The sequence below is a fragment of the Condylura cristata genome, unplaced genomic scaffold (genome assembly GCF_000260355.1).
Source record: "Condylura cristata isolate star-nosed mole 26May11 unplaced genomic scaffold, ConCri1.0 scaffold00026, whole genome shotgun sequence".
NCBI classification, from domain to species: Eukaryota; Metazoa; Chordata; class Mammalia; order Eulipotyphla; family Talpidae; genus Condylura; species Condylura cristata.
In genome coordinates this window covers 6,202,147-6,219,301 of record NW_004567127.1, presented here as the reverse complement: position 1 = coordinate 6,219,301, position 17,155 = coordinate 6,202,147, and the positions used below count along the sequence as shown (strand labels likewise).

At 44.6% G+C, this 17,155-nt stretch overlaps 1 protein-coding gene across 2 annotated transcripts in view; it reads right to left on the bottom strand.

Moving 5' to 3' along the window:
* The window catches only part of PHTF1 (putative homeodomain transcription factor 1), a 31,503-nt gene extending 14,355 nt beyond the window's left edge, over positions 1-17,148 (bottom strand). Inside the window, exons 1-6 of one of the 2 annotated variants that reach the window (XM_004689635.2) lie at positions 16,736-17,148; positions 16,420-16,490; positions 15,773-15,829; positions 4,952-5,021; positions 4,375-4,533; positions 484-640 (exon numbers count right to left, since the gene is read on the bottom strand). In XM_004689635.2, coding sequence (XP_004689692.1) covers positions 484-640; positions 4,375-4,533; positions 4,952-5,021; positions 15,773-15,829; positions 16,420-16,464 — 488 coding nt within the window. In that variant the 5' untranslated portion in view covers positions 16,465-16,490; positions 16,736-17,148. Of the gene's footprint in view, positions 1-483; positions 641-4,374; positions 4,534-4,951; positions 5,022-15,772; positions 15,830-16,419; positions 16,491-16,735 lie in introns of those variants that run through there. The other variant, XM_012730147.1, reaches the window with a different exon arrangement.
* Between the last annotated feature and the right edge of the window lie 7 nt (positions 17,149-17,155).

Genomic DNA, 17,155 nt, shown 5'->3' with positions numbered 1-17,155 from the left:
GACATGAATTCAGTGCATGTAAGTCTAAGGTAAAATCAATCTTTACTGAAAATTTAGAACACTTAGAAATCTATTCCTAATAATCTATTGAAAAAAGGTAAAAGTTTTGGTGGCACTAGATCAACACACAAAGATCCTTATTTGTAGTGGTTTCACTAAACTAAGATTTACTTCTGAAGGATGTTCTCTTGGAATCATCGTCTAAGGTAGACTTTAATAAAGAACAATATAGCTGGAAGTTTCCCCGTGAAACAACTGTACTGAGTGACAACTGCCCACCTGGGATGAAAGGTCAGGACAAGGTCTCTGAGCATCACATAGAAAACAGAAAAGCTTTTTTTTTTTTTTCCAAATCAAAACAATAGTTAAAAACATACACAGAAGTGGAAGGTTACTGACTAACCCAATCAGGGATTTTATCACTCTCTGCGCTGCCTCTCCCAGAAAAATCACCATCCGTGCAAGAATCGTTTCTCGTCTTACCTCCTCCTCCGATTCCCGTTATTCCCTGATGGCCGTGTTATCTGAGTGGACACAATCTGACAGTGGACCGTTCCCATGAGTAACATAAGGCACAAGGGTCCCAGCACTTCACTGACATTCACAATGGGCATCATGGAATACAACACGAGGGCCATGACTGAAAAGGAGAGGTTTCAGAAGTGAAACATGACAGTTCACCTGCAAAGCTGGAGCAGCTCTATGCAACATTTCTACAAAGTCTGTCACTGGAAAAGCTTCCTAGAATACAATCTCCCTACACATCCGCTGAGTGAAAACTGCAAGCTCTGGACACAGAGAAAGTGAAAAAGAATGTATTCACAGGATTCGTCTTTCTGGAAGGTGACGATGTAGATTCTTTCTAACATTTTCCCACAATAAAACAACTAGATGCTGTGTACGAGGAATACTATTTCCAAAGCCCACAGTTCCTGAGGTAGTGATTAACCAAGCTGGGGTGTGCATCCAGGCAGGCACCTCCAGAGTCCTACCTCTTAACCACTAAGGTGTGTGTGTGTGTGTGTGTGTAAAATGTACAAAAATGTAGATGGTGAAGACATACAAAAACATCAAATATTATCTCCAAAGCCTTCCAGATACAATTTTATAAACGAGTTCTTTTATACCTTAACATAATGATAATTCTTATGCTATGTCAATGGTTCTGAAGTGGAGAAAAGCTACCAGATTTATTTTATGCTCTGACAGTATGATACCCAGAAACAACAGTAATCAAAGCAATAAGCCTCAAACCTCAGTGCCCTGTAGCATGGATACTGACCCTTCACTACAAAGCAGTAAGTACCTGCAGGCGGGGCTTCTGTCTGCTTGCTGCGCTCCTCAGGCCAGTACTGGGTGCACAGTAATTGTTGAATGAATGGTTGAACTATTATCAAAATAAACCGCACGATACAGCAAAAGCCTGATTCAACAACAACACAGAGGGCTTGTGCAAGGACAGCGGGGATTCGCCTCAGCGTGGACGAGTCCTTGGCACGGACGCAGCGGACACCTAGGTTCGTGCTGGCTGGATGATTTCATCTGGTAGCATGTGGTTTTTCCTCACATACACAATTATCCCCCTTGTGTAAAAGGCCTTTATCCTTGGTACTGGGAAGTAACCAAAGCCCTGGAATCCCCCAGAGAGGGAGACATCTATGCTAGCCAGGCAGGCCAGACCTGACCCCTCAGCTAAGGGTGGGGTAGCACCAGAGACAAGCCTCGAGATGAGAGGGTTGCAGATATGAGCCTCCCACATAAGCAGGACCCCAGGGAGGGCTCGCAGAGGAGGAGGCTGAAGACCGAGTCCGAACTCTTGGCCCATGGCTCGCTCAATCTCGCCTACATAATAAACCTTCCATGAAAACCCTGAACATGAGGGTCAGTTAACTTCCCTGATAACACTACACACACTTCCTGGAGGGGTGGGGGGACAGGATGGGGAGGCTATACATCCCCGAAGATGACGAGACTTCCTGCTGTGACTCCACCCTTTGCTCTGTGCATCTCTTCAAATCTTGACTCTTCTGCCAAATAAATGCAGCATTTTCCTGATTTCCATGAGCCACGTTCATGAGTTATTTCGCCTGTAGTCAACTGCTCAGAAGTGAGGGGAGCCCTGAGACTCGGCCAAGGAGGCTGAAGCTCGGGCAGTCCCATAAAGGACTGTGCCTGTGAGCTGGGCTCACTCCAACAGTGAGCAAGCATTCCGTAAAAATCACTTAACAACTGATCTCAAAGTGCCAATCTTTTTTAAAATACTAGGAATGTAAAAATAGTCTCCTGACACACTAAAGAATATATAAGTATAATCACACAGCATAGTAATGAAGATATTCTGAATTAGGAACAAAACCAGGATGCTGTTATTTGACATGCTCTGAAAATGATGACTAATTCAAGAAAAGTAAGTGAAGTGTACAAAAAAGGAGACCAAATTCTCATCGTTTACCACAATGGTTGTGTAATTAGAAAATGTGAATCACTGACAAGCTACTGGAATTAATGGGAGCTGAATATAGTGACTGATAACAATTCTAAATATAAACTAACAGCTTTCAACTTCAACAACAATAACCAATTAAAATTTATAAAAACCAAGTCTTATACTGTAGACCACAAAAATTAAAAATGAAATACTTAACTTTCACATGGAAAATTCCAAGTGTCCATTGATGAATATATTCAACACACACACACAGATAAAAGAAAATAAGAATCACCCTAAATCCTTTCGCCCTAACCCAACCTTCGCCCACTGTTACCCTAACACCACGCCACAAACATGTACACTGCTCACTTTCAGGTGTCCCTGACAGGGTGGGGGTTAGTGATACATGACAGACAGGACCCTGAACATGGTGAAAGGCGAAAAAGCAGCACCTTGGCAGACTAGACATTAAAACGCATGGCCGCGACTGAAGGGGAACTGGAGAGCTACTCAGAAAGTCAAGACAGGGACGGCCTCTCCACAAAAGACGAGAAAAAAAAGAGTGGCGTGCCAATCCTTAAGATTGTTTTGAGCAGAAAGAAAAGTTGGTGTGGAGCATGAAACGGTCCCTATGCCGAGAGCGAGCGAGAAGCAGGGTGTAACAGAGTAAGAGATGGCCGAGAGCCTGTCTGGCATGGGGCGGGGTTTGGGCTTTTACTCAAAGGGCACTGAGAAGTCACTGGGTAATTTTAAGCTGGAAAACGACACGATCCCTGCACAAGGAGTTGCTGGTCCAGAGTAGACGTGTAGCCAGGTCTGTGGGAGCCACGCGTGGCCTGTCGTGTGGCTGCAGAGATGAGATAAACGGTCGAATGTACAGGTACAGGTACAGGTCTCACGGACTCCGCCCCACTCCAGATGCTGGAACTACTAATCCATCAGTACCAAGGCGAAGCACGCTGGGGCGTGAGGGTGGAGCTGAGCAGCCAGGTTAGGGTAAAACCCGACATGTGGGCTCTGGGCTCGGCCTGGTGGTAGCGGCTGGTTGTTTTGGCGCTCCATCGGATTTCAGCTGCCGGTGGAGTCCAGGTCAGCAGAACCGGTGGGACATTCTAGCTAACTTGTATTTCTCTCCCTCTTTCCCCAGGTTGTTCCTTTACCTTCCTCCTTGTAAATAAATCCATAATTGGACCTTTTTGAGTGTGTCCATACTACGACTGAATCTTAAGTGCGCGGGTGAAGACCCACAGACAGGCAACCCAACTCACAATGGGGTGCCCTGTGACAGAGGCACATTTTGCAGTTTTAAACTTACTTGGTGACAGAGAGGATGTGCGAAGCAATGGCAGACTAAGACAACGTTATTTTTCACTTGAAAACTGGATGGTTGATTAAATGCTAATTTAATGAAACAGAAAAAGAGTTAAAGAGACACACTGATAAGAAAAAAAAGTTTAAAAGCCTGAGTTCCATTCTAGATATGGTTAAGTTCACAAAACCTATTAAGTCTCCAGATGGGAATGTAAAGTGACATTCACCAGTCTGAATTTCAGCAGCGGGATCTGACCTACAGACACAATTTGAGAGTCACAAGTATATCAGTTACATTGAGGGCAACAGGCTCCGCAGCACACCTCGAGACAGACGAGAATGGGGATCCGACCTCGGGTAACCCAAGAGCCAAGGCCAGACAGAAGAGAAGACCCAGAAGGTCTGAGGAGTAGGAAGGGGGGAAAGGAAGTCAAGGGGAGAGCTACACAATTGTCTCTGTGCTCTCTGAGCAAACAGCTTGAAGACGATCTCCAAATAGTGCGTGTCTCTTCCTTTCTTCATGCTTTAAACCATCAAATGAAAGGCTCAGCCTAAGAGTGGTAAGGTCTGTATTGCAACAGCAAAAGTCGAAAAAGGAAACCACGATCCCTTATCCCATCTCCTCCAATTACCTTGCATGAGGTAAAGCAGAAGCAGCCAAACAAAGATTCTTAAAGAGGTAACCTGAATCCACCAATTGCTGAACAGTGGGAAAAAAACCACTCGAACAAGTCCCTTCCGAGTCAGAGATGTCCATGGAATCTCAGGCTTGGCTTTGGCAAACGTTGAGCCTTTAAATACACAAGAAAACAAAGCATCAAGCACACATGCTGATCTGACACCGTGGGAGCAAGCAGCAGCGCTTAACCTGTGCGGTGAAAGCCAGTCCTCCCGTAGGTGCGCCCAGGGCAGCGACCTCTTTCCCCCAACACCAGGGCAGCGACTCAAAGCAAGCCCGCCTCACTGGGCTGTGTGTGTTTCTGCTAATCACATACCACACTTCTCCAAGTTCATTCCTTTTTCACTCTTAAGGAAACCATGTAATTTACCGTCTTAAGCAAAGGAAAAAAACATGCTTACATCCGAGACGATGGGGAAGGACACGATGTCCAGAGTAAAGCACACCATCAAGGAGAGGTTAGCCCCGACTGGCATCTGCTCCCACTGTGAAGCCATACCCGGAAGTCACAAACCCACTTCAGCACTCACCTCTAATTAAGTCAACGTCAATCAAGTCTGGCTTTATGTGACCCATCTTTTTTGGCTTGTTTTTGAAGCCCTGGGATAAACCAAAACAAAAAGAGAATGATGCAAAACAAGCCTTTCATAAATGAAAGGCGAGTCTACTTTTATTTTTCTTTATAGTTTATATCCTTTGAGGACAATTTAGTTCTAAAACTAAAAGGAACTTGTTATTACTTAGTTTTTATCAAGCAATTCATGCACTTTTATCACTTTAGAAATAGTCAGGGCCAAAAGATGAGTAAATGAAAGTAAGACAGCACTGCATGGACCCACCAACTTTCATCTCTTTTTAGCTGTTTCTCTTGATATTTATTTCTGTGTCTAAAGTGCTTATCCTGATTTTTTTTCCTTTTTGGGCTATTTCCTAGTGTAGTTAAAGATCATACTGACTCCGAAAACACGTGGATTACTCCTCCTGCTCACACCACTAATCTCTATGTCCCTACTTCACCCCAAAACGCACTCACAATATACTTACATCAACTCTTATAAATCAATAATCAGTTACTGCACGGTCCCTATGAAACATCATTCCCGGTAAGCTATATTTTACATTCTTCCATTTACTCTATGATGATCAAGCAAAAACATTTACCGTTTTCCACATACTCAACTGCCAGAAAATTAGACTCCTTTTTGTCTGAAGAATATTCCTAGAAACCACCGAGCTAGAACCTTCTTCCTTCCTGCCCCAACAGCACTAGCCGCTAGGGGTGAGGGGGGGGAGGGGTGAGGGAGGGGGTGGTACTCATAGTAAGTTTCCTTCCGCCCTGGCCAGTCCTGGGGGTGGTCCCGCCCCTCCCGGAGGCCCTACCTCTCCAAGCCCTGTCTTTTTACAGCCATCCTGCAGGGGCTTCCTGACAGAGCGCTCACAGATCACTTTCTGAGTCCTTCCATGTCTTGAAAATCCTAACTTCTCACCTGACTACACCTCACACTGGGTGACCTTAGTTAACTAAGAGTTCTAAGCTGTTAATCATTTTCCCCCAGGAATGAAGGCTGGTCCCTAATTAGTCCGCAGCGTTTTTGCTGCAGCCTTCAAAGCCACTGACTCCTGATCCACTGAACATGAATTGTTTCTTCTGCATATTCACTTTTTCGTGGTCTTCAGCAATGTCAGCTCCTGGGCATCACCTATGGCGCTTAGAAGCGCTTCCGCCAGGGCACTTAGCCTTCCCAGTGTCAGCATGTTCTCGCAACTTATTGTTACATTTCCCCCTTCTACCATTTTTAAATTTCCCCTCCTATTTTCCACCTCTTTTGTCTTTTGGTTCTGCTTTCTGGAAATTTCCTCAGGTTCTGCTATTAAACTTTTCATTTTCATTTTCTGGGTTCATCTCTATCTTGGAGGATTTCCTACAATACCTAGGCATCACTGACCATTTATACATCAGGCAGTGCTAAAAATCAGATGGGTCAGCATTACTTCAAGTCGTAAAACCAAGAGAAAGGCATGCACATTTCACCAATGTACACAAAATGTCAGTGGTGGTCACTCTAAAGCCCCTCAAATTGAAAACTACTGATCAACAAGGACTGGGCAGGGCCCTCGGGGGCACAGTGGATACACTTCTGTGCTACTGTACTAAATAAACTAAACTGCCCAGTAACCTAATTGCTGTTCAACAATGCTGAGCAACAGAAGTTAGGCTCAGTGAATTTTCCATTAATTTCGTTTGTGTAAGTTCAAAGGAGACCAAAGCAACCACGATGTCAGTCAGCTCACCGGCGGCCTCTGCTGGCCATGGTTCATGCGCCACGGTTACATTTCGTGGAAATTCTTCCGGCTCCAGACAGGATTTTGTTGATCATAATTACTTATGTTCATACTTGTTCACATGAATCTGGAGATTCATATTAGTGTCTGACTTCAATAAAAATGTCAAGCCTACTGGAAGCTCTGCACGTGCAGTGTAGCATACGGAGCTGGGCCCGGCTGCAGGGATCAAGCGGACGGCTCCAGGCTAGTCTGTTGCCTGTGGTCATCCCGGGGTCTTCAAAGGAATTACCTAGTATTCTCCTTGCGTGCGGCTAGGCAGGACAAAGATTTCTGCAGTGGACGCCTCGAGACTCAGACCACGGGGTTCACAATCTGTCCTCAGTGTCCTGAGGCACCAACCCCAGCGCCTCCCCAGGGAATTTTCTCAGAAGAAATTATCGCCAGTCTCCTGCCGACAAGTGCTGCTGTCGATTTTTTTTTTTAAAGATTTATTTATTTATACATACAGAACTGGGGTACAGGCCAGAGGTGCAGGGGCAGTGAGAGGCCTTACCAGAGACAGAGTGGGGAGCAGAACAGGCAGATCGACGAAGTACACTGCTGAGGGGAGCAGCGGGCGGGTCAGGAGAGGTCTGCCACGCCATGTGGTCACCTCCGGGGCAGGCGGGAATTGAACTCATGCGGAAGTGGCTTTAGCTTCTCAGTGCTGTGCTTTAACCGGCTGCGCCACCGGGGAGGGCCGCTGCTGTCGATTTTAAGGGTATGAAGAGAAGACCAAGGCGCACCCTCCCTGTGCACAGAGTTCACTTTAACCCACTGCTGACGCTGAACGCCGGCGCTCGCCTCTGCCTGGCACATACTGGCGCATTTAAGTCCTAAGCCTCTCCCGGAGGCTCTGCAGGGCAAACTGGCCGCTTCTCGGAGGTGCTCCCTCTGCTGGCTCACCCTCCTCGGCTCTTTTCCACCTCCATAAATGCGCTGATTTCTCACCCGTGAATTCACTCTTGTCAGCCCCCTCCATGACCCCATGGACCTACCACTCTCTACACCTCCTCTGTGCTCCTTGAGTGTAGCTTCAGGGATGACTCCCCATGAGGGAGAGGATGTGAGTGAGGGCGCTCCTTTGCACCAGTCTACCGCGTGCAGCCATGACTCTTTTCAGAGAATTCTTTCAGAAGCTTTGTTTTCTACCATTTAATTTGTGACGTTACTAGCTTCATTTGTGATGTTATTAAATGCTATATTCACTTCTCTTAGAAGACCAAAGCATGGACTTTTACAGAATGCATGTTACATCCCTACACTTTTTAAAATAATGATGATAATAAAAGATTTGTTTGTTTATGCATACAGAACTAGGGAATAGGCCAGAGGTGCAGGGAGTAAGAGGAGACAGAGTGGGGAGCAGAACAGGCAGATGGACTGAAGTACACTGCTGAGGGGAGAAGGCAGGTCAGGAGAGGTCTGCCGCACCCTGGGGGTCAGCTTCTGGCTGGGGATCGAACTCATGCTGCAGTGGCTGTGGTAGCCTCATAGTGCTGTGCTTTATTTAACCCACTGCGCCACCAGGGAGGGCTGCATCTCCACATTTCTGGCGCTCTTTGTCTGTTATAATCCCAAAGGAGTGACATTAACACACTATTTTATTACTATGTAGACAATAGTTTTTATAGGAAAACAGTAACTGAAAGGCATAACAGCCTTGCTGTATACTATGAATTGAAAGTAAATTCATGAGTTATCCTTTGTGTTTCAAACTCTGGGTTTGCCTAACAATTTTGTTTCATTACTATTAATAAAACTGTTTTAAAAGATGAATGTTAGTTTCATGTGCAATCAACACTTGTAACTACTAAATCTTGAACCAGTTTTTAAAATTCAATACTTAACTATTAAAATTAAAGGTTACAGTAATTTTCTATTTCCTTATTTTAGACCGTATTGATCTTTAGTTCTTTTTAACTAAATAGATGCAGGTGAATCTTATATTTCTTGCCAATTCAACTACAAACTGTAAACTTTATAGAAAAATGTTGTAGAACCCTAAACATTCAAACCCAAAACATAAAATCAAATCTAAGGATGGTTTTCAAATTTTGAAAAGGTATGCTGGGGAAAAATTGCTTTTTGAAAAAAACATGTGTTTTCAAATACATGTAATCGTCAAATACAATTATCCTGTGCTATATTCAAAATTAGGAGTTATTTTTTAAATGAATTATCACTGAGTTATATTCAAACAGACATAGGCCCCGTGAACGTTTGCGTCAATGTTGTTCCAAACTTAAAGTCCCATAACTTTAGAGCTACAATAAATTTTAACTGCTTTTTATGCATTTCACCTATAACATATAGAATTAGAACTTGCCTTTACTGGAGGTGAATGCCCAACTATGAAAACCACCCTTAGCAAACAACACATTTGTTCACTGACTCAGTGAGTACACAGCCTGCGGCCTTCCCATCCAGCTACTCGACTCCACCAAGCACACAGCACCAAGTAAGTCACACATGGCTCTGTAAACAGGTTGTACAACACAGACAGGAAGATCGACAATGAAGCCAAAAATATAATATCTGAGAAGAGAACCCCCTGAACGCCATCATTTTCTTCTAAGCAGACAGTCATTAGTAATTTTACAACCACTGTTTTTGAGAGATGAGAAAGTCCCATATACTTTTGTAGTTTGTGCTGAGGAAGATTAAAAAATACTTGTCATGCCCCTGGGCAGGGCTCATCTGCCTTACAGAGAAGTCTGTACATTCTGGGGAGCAGGAGGAGGCCTGCGCCAGGCAGACCCCCAGCACTCCGAGTGCATCAACTTTGTGAACATACAGTGCTCACAACTGTCCTGCATGACAGAGACCTCCGTTTACAGATGCGAGAAACAAGCACAGAGATCCTCACTCAGTCCCAGTCATTTTCACTTAAAGCCATTAGACGGCCCCCTCCCACCAAATTCACTCCAAATCCATGTGGGAGAACATTAGCTTGTGATCAAACTAGGTTGCTTGCCCCGGAAAGCCTTCAAAGGATTAAACCTTGAGAGCTGTGAGTGAACCCCATTACAGACCAGTCTCTACCCTCACAGCCTGGGGAATTGCCACAGTAGAGAATCGGGGTACCCTGCCCCAGTGGCTCAAGTAGAGCTCAGGCTCTCCCCAGCTGCAGGTTGTCCTCAGCCCTCTCCATTATGTGCCCCCCAAAAACTGCTCTACCTTCAAAGCCCCAAACCACTAGGCAAAAAGGAAGCTTCTACTTTTAGGCACAAAAGCACTGGAGTATTACTGCAATGATGCGTCACTAAAAGACAAGTAAAACACTGTAATGCTCCTCTCCTCCTCCACTTCTCTCCCCCTCTCTCTCTACCCCTTTTCTGAGTGTACTGAAATTTCTACTCTATTGCTATTAAAAACATCAAGCCACTGCACAATCTTGCACAAAGAGGTAAGCATCCCTGATTTCCGGCAGATAATGAACAACAAATCTAAGGGACATGTGTGAAGGGCATCTACTTGGATTTAAGAAATCAAAGACAGATTTCCGAGATAATTAATACCTAAGCGGAGACCTGAAGGATGTGTGAGGATCTACAAAGATGGATATGAAGTGTGTGTGGGGGGGAGGAGGCAATTCAAGAAAAGCACACGAGAAGACTCAAAGATAAGCAATAGCATAAGGAACACTACAGAAAATTCAAGACGGCCTGCGGCAGGGTGGGAGAGAAGAGAGGCTGAGGTGGCAGTGAAAGAGAAGCGAGATGTACACAGAAGCGGCTGTGGAGAGTGAGTTACTGTAAGTACCCTAGGGAGCCAGAGAGGAGCTTTAAATAGGAGAGAAACAGTCAGACTTGTGTTAAAACAGAAACAAAATGGCAAACTAACTTCAGTGATGGGGGCAGTCGGGAGGCAGGAGGTTTGGATAGATGCAGGCAAGAATCCTACTGCCTCACCTAATCAGGGATGAGCAAACTTCACCTGAAAAGATGGAATTCTGGGCTTCATGGGTTACGCCCTGCTGGCGCCAAGGCTCAGCCCAGCTGCTGTCCACTAAAGCACTGAGAAATAAGTAGAGCAAGCAGCTGTGGGAAGGGGCTGTGGCAGCAGACAGCAGTTTTTGAGTCCGATGGGAATAGAAAATAGGTCAGAACAGGTCATTAGAAGCATTAACTGGGGAAAGTACTCATACTCAAAAGCTATCAGTAGAACCCAGAAGCTGTTCATTGAAAATGTGAGATCAGTGGAGAGACGAAGTCACCGAAGCTTTCCAAAGCCCGATGTGAGCTCGCTGGCTGCAAACTCAACCCAAGGAGAGGACCAAGGGGGGGGGGGGGGAGCAGCTTCACGCTGCTCAAGTTCTGTGGCAAACTGACAGTGTGGGGGAGGGCAGGCGTGCTCCCTAGGGGAACACTGCAGGTCACACACAGGACAACAGGCGACAGCTTACTATTCTTACAGGAAGGGGAGTGAAAAGTAATAAGCAACCTGACTCCCAAAGCTCATGGCTAAGTATTGATGAGATTCGCTGTTACCCCTACTCAATAGATAAAATATGTTGGTAGATCCATAAGCCTCTATCAGCCAGTACCTCTATATCAGAGTCCACCCATCTCAAAAATTACATTTTTAATACACACGTTATGTGTGTGTGTGTGTGTGTGTGTGTGTGTGCTATATACGTATACACACACACTTGGGTAACCGCACTTACTGTAACTTTTGAGGGAAACTTAAATCTTTCTTAAAATAATACTCATATTACAAGGCTAAAAACAAAACTTTTCAGCCTCACCCTCGATTCCTACTTCCTAGCTAATTCTTGATTTCTAAATCAGACAGGTACAGTGTTTTCTTTCCCCTTTCAGATGCTATTATTCATTTCTTTAGATCGCTTTCTTACTCAGCCTTTCTGCCTCTCAGGCCCGTCCTGTAAAATGGGAATGATAAGACATCTACCTCATAAAATTGCTGTAGGGATCAAGGGGGAGGGCTGCGAGTGTTGAGGTACTTAGACTAATGCAAGACCCCCACGCTATGCCAAGTCCCAAAGCCTGTATCTACCACACCAGCAAACACATGCCCCCCCCTCCTGCACGGCAGCTCTCCCCAGACTTAGTGTCATCATTTTAGTTAAGTCAGCATTTGATGTTTAGAATACTATGATGGCAGAAGCTATTCCTGGCTAAATCAGGTAGCAAACAATCACTGTATCCCCTTTCTTAGAAATTGTGTTTGTCCTAAAATTTTAATTGCCTCACTTTTTCATTAATTTACTAATTTACCTTGAAGCTTCCTGCAAAGGTTACAAGTCTGCTCCCAATATGCTCAAACTCAACAGATGCATTTCCCCCTCCCTTGGAGGTGTCTGCACCATTTCATGTTTTCATGCTCCATCCTGGCCCTGTTGTTTTCAAGGTTTGACATCAACTATCATCCTGGGACTCTCTTAATTATGCTAGAATTCCCTTCACCTGTCATATCGTTCTAATGATCTTATTTACAGAGATAACTAAAACCAACATCACTTCCAATTCACAAGTGGTTTCCATTGAAAATGGCTCTATAGCTATAGATGCATGTATCGGTGATAACAGATTCTAACTAGCCATGGCAATATTTGCAGGTGGTTACTTTTTTATCAGCTGTATGCTTTTTTAAAGAAATTCCAAACTATTTTCCATTTCCACCAGCAGTTTACAAGAAGTCTAGTTCCAGCGTGTGTTTGCTAACAGCGAGACAGGAGAGGTCCCCTGTGCCACATGCATTAGTTCCCTGGCTGGGATCAGAGTGAACTCTAGCCATAGTAGCTGGCTATAGCTTGAAAGCACTTAGACTTTAACCCCTGCACCACCAGGAAGGCTTATTTTTCATTTCCAATGGGATATTTTTTTTTTAAAGATTTTATTTTATTTGTTCATACAGAACTGGGGTACAGGCCAGAGGCTCAGGGGTGATGAGAGGCTTCACCAGAGACAGAGTGGGGAGCAGAACAGGCAGATCTACAAAGTACACTGCTGAGGGGAGCAGCGGGTGGGTCAGGAGAGGTCTGCCACGCCATGTGGTCACCTCCGGGGCAGGCGGGAATCAAACTCATGCAAAAGCGGCCTTAGTTTCTCAGTGCTGCGCTTTAACCCGCTGCACCACCAGGGAGGGCCTCCAATGGGATATTTTAAAGAAAAGTTAATTTTGTTGGTTTTTTAAAGATGTATTTATGCATACAGACCTGGGGTACAGGTCAGAGATGCAGGAGTGATGAGAGGATTCACCAGAGCCAGAGTGGGGAGCAGAACAGGCAAATCAATGAAATACACTGCTGAGGGGAGCAGCAGAGTGGTCAGGAGAGGTCCGCTGCACCATGTGGGTCACCTCCTTGGTGGGGGGTGGGGGGGGCCCAACTCTTGCTGCAGGAGCTGCAGACAGCTTGATAGTGCTGTGCTTAAACCTGTGTGCCACCAGGAAGGGCTCAGAAGAGTTAATTTTGATGAATCCCAACCTACTGATTTGTTCCCTTTACTGTTGTGTTTCTAAGAAATCTTTACCTAACCCAAGATCAAAAAGATCCTATGTTTTCTTTCAAAAAGTCCACACTTTCAATTCTTACAAAAGTCTAGGATCTATTTTAAGTGATGTGTGTGTACAGTATGAGGTAAAAAAAAATCAATGTTTACACATGTGGATAATCAATTGTTGCTGTACCATTTGTTGATATGACCATCATTTTGTTGGGGAACTGCTTGGGCATCTTTGTCAAAAATCAATTTATCAAAATTGGAAGGATTTATTTCTAGATTTTCTAATCTGTCTCACTGGTCAAGGACTCAAGCCAGTGCTTCACTTTCTGGATTACTGGAGCTTTACAGTAAATTCTGAGATCCAGCAATGTTAAGTCCGCCAACTGTTATTCCTTTCCATTTGTTTCCCATACTCTAGGTCCTTTGATTTCAAGTCAATTTCAGAATTGGTTTATTTCTATTTCTCACACGCTGCTGGAATTCACAGGCACTAGAGTGAATCTATAAACACATCTGGCATAAGCTGCCAACCTAACACTGAATCTTAAAGATTATGAACATGAAATGTTATTCTATTTTTTTTTTTTTTTTTTATTTTTTTTCGGCATTTTTTTTTGTTTTTTTTTGGTGTATATTCTTAGTTTGTTAAGCATATCCCTAAATATTTTATTCTTTAGATGCTACTGTATAAAGATAATTTCCTTAATGGGGGTGGTTACTCATCACAAATACTTAGAAATACAAATAATTTTTGTATAATGAGCTTGTCTAAAAACTGGCTAAACTCATATTGTTAGTAAATTTTTGTAGATGCCTTAGGGTTTCTCAATATTAGAATGTGCCAGCATAAAGGTAGTTTTCATCTCTGCTTTTTACTTCTTTCCCATGCCTTAATGCATTGGTTAGAACCTTCAGTACACTGCTCACAACCTAAGGGGCAGTCTTTAGTAATTAAGTGTGATGTAAACTGTAGGTTTTTTGTAAATATCCCTTGACAGGCTAAGGAGGCTTCTTTCTATGTCTAGTTTCTTGTTCATGGGCACTGAATTCTGTTAAACGTTTTTCTGTGACTACTAAGAAGATCACGTAGTCTTATCCTTTATTCTATTAATATAGTATGTTAACTTATTTTTCAAATGTTAAACCAATGTCACTTTCTAGAATAGAACCTACTCAGCCACAGTAGAAAATACATTCCACATGTTCAATTTGGTCTAATATTTTGTTAGACTTTCATACCTATGTTCATGATGAATGAAATATGTTGGTGATGTCTTTATCCGGCTTTGGAATCAGGGTAATACCAGCGTCACAGGATAACTTGAGAAGTCTACTTCTGTCTTCTGAAGAGTTGGTGTAGGATTAGAATATTCACTCTAGACCTAATTAACCGCTAATCATTCTTCAGATTTCACTGGGGCATCAAGGGCCTCAGGGACAGCGTTGATGAAGCCCATTCTCATTGTTTTAAGTGCAGCAGCTATAACAACTGCTCTCCTTAGCAAGTCACAGGTGACAATATTACACCCATCTATGCACAGACTTTAAAATTAGAAGACCTGCAGCAAATCTTTAAAAGAGAAAGACAAGGCGGACAATTTTACCAAAGAAAAGCCTGAATCCTGTATATAGGCTTTAAAGGCAACTGAAAGATAACTTTCAGCATCTCTTCTGCAGTTGTTTCTTCTTACGAGCCTCCTCCCTTTGCAAAACAGGAGAGACAGCTCTCCTGCCATCTGACTAAGCACATGCCTTTTTCTCCTTTTCCTAATAAAGCTACATTCTTTTAAAATGTAAAAATATTACCAAAAAGAAAATAATAAAAAACATGCAGGGATGGTGTTTAGGCTTCTCTACAACTCTCCAAACCATCCATTTACATTCAGCAACCAAATAACCTCAATGACTAATTTGGTTAAGTCACCACACAACCCGACTTTGGAACATTAAATAAGCTTTCCACATCCTGCTATATAAACTGTCATTCTGAATCACATATGGTTTCTGGTTGCGTGGTTAGCATAAAATAGTCCCACGAATCTGCTCATTTCTAAGACCAGTGTAGGAAAAAGCTTAAGAATCTGCAAAAGTTAAGACAATATATTCTACATCAGCCAACTGAAAAAGGGATTCAGGCAACAAATGGATTTGGTTTGACTTGCTACTGAAGAGGAGGAGACTGTAGGGGACACCACACTGAAAAGGGAAAAAACCTGGGTTTATCTCATATAAAAATGCCTATGCCCAAATTTGCTTGAAAACTGAAGTTCTGGCAATAGTGGACCTGCATCACCACCAGGTGAAACTGGCTAGTGTCAGGAAGCCTTTTATAGTCCCACCTAGTTGGGATATTTGACCTCTAATTCACCATAGACCAACCATTCTTTATTTCCCTGATATCAGCTATATTTTTATCATGCTATATGTAATGTGTTCCTTATAAGATTTGATGACTCGAGAATATCCTACTGGGGAATAAATACATATTTCTTAAAAGCTAAATCCACTAAATCATGCAGTAAAACAAAGCTAGAAGCGAGTAAATCATTTTACCTTAATCTGAGTCTGTTCGATTGACTTTTCCCATATTTGTTGATCATATGCTCCAATCTGAAATGGGGATCAGAGTATTTAAAACGCAAAGGAAACCCTTTTAGGTCAAACCTCAAAAACAAGTGAAACTATGAAATAGCAATATGGTATCTGGAAAGTGTTTCTCAACTATTGTTTCCCTCAAAGCTCTTCAGCAGCTGGATCTAAAATTTGCAAATTTAAAAAGCTACATCCAAATATTTTAAATTAAAGGTTACCTTAAAAGGTATGGCCAACTCAAGAAAACCATCGGCAGGAAAACTAAAGAGGGAAAAAGCTCACTTAGGGCTGGCTCCGTAAGTGCCAATAAAAACACAGAAAAAGTTTCATGCTTCAAAAATCTGCAGTTTGATAGAAGCAGAGCCTTGCTGGGGCCTTGCCTCGCAGCTGCGGCACAAGGTGACTTGGAAGTCTTACGTGGGAACCCAAGACGGGGTTTAAAAGCCGGAATTATCTGATACTCAGTGTTTCCACTGACAGTGAGATACCGTGTGGGGCGGCCCCTGCAAGCCCAAGCTGGGGGGACGCAACGTGATACTAGCCTTTGGGGGCGCTTTTAGCAGGAAATGTGCTTTACAAAGAATAATAAAAACATATGCTGATATTACCTTCTTTTGGTACCACGATATAGCATCTCTCTCATTTGAGGCCATCTGTTCTCTAGTCAGAGTGGATTTCACTGGAAAGAAGGGAGAGCAGGGGTGAGCGAGTCCGTTGCGGATCCTCTCCCCGTCTGGGTGGAGCTCACCCACCGCGTCCCCGGGCTCCCCGCAGCCGCCGACAGTCTTTCCCCGGCTGTTTGCCAGGAAAACCAGAAACAAAGCAAAAAGCGTCCGGCGCCGCAGAAGCCCCGGCGCGGCGGGGCGCAGTGGGGTCGCGCTCAGGGAAGGGGCTGGGCTGGGCAGGGAGGGACCCCGCTCTCACCTGGCGCCCGCGGCCGGGCAGTGCGGCGGCCGCACCGTCCTCCTCAGTGGCCCCGGCCGGGCCGTGAGGCCGGGGCCGAGGAGCCGGGCCGCGCAGGCCGCATCTTCCCCCGAAGGCCGAGACGCCGGCGGGGCCGTTACCATGGAGACCGCGGAGGCCGCCCCAGCCGCGGAGGCTGCGGGCCGTTCGGCGCCAACCCGGGCAGTTTGCCGCCTCACGCCCGGCGCCCTCCAAGCCCGACCTCGGGGGTCACCGGGGTGACCCTAAAATAAGCAAAGGATGCACTGGGGAAGGAGGGGGGAGAGCGGAGGGACGTGTGGCTTGGGCTGGACCGCCAGCCGCTGCGGCGACGCGGGAAGCCCGCGGCCGGGCCGTTTAGAGCGGTGCCGAGGCGCCAGCGCCCCTGAAGGCGGCTGCTGA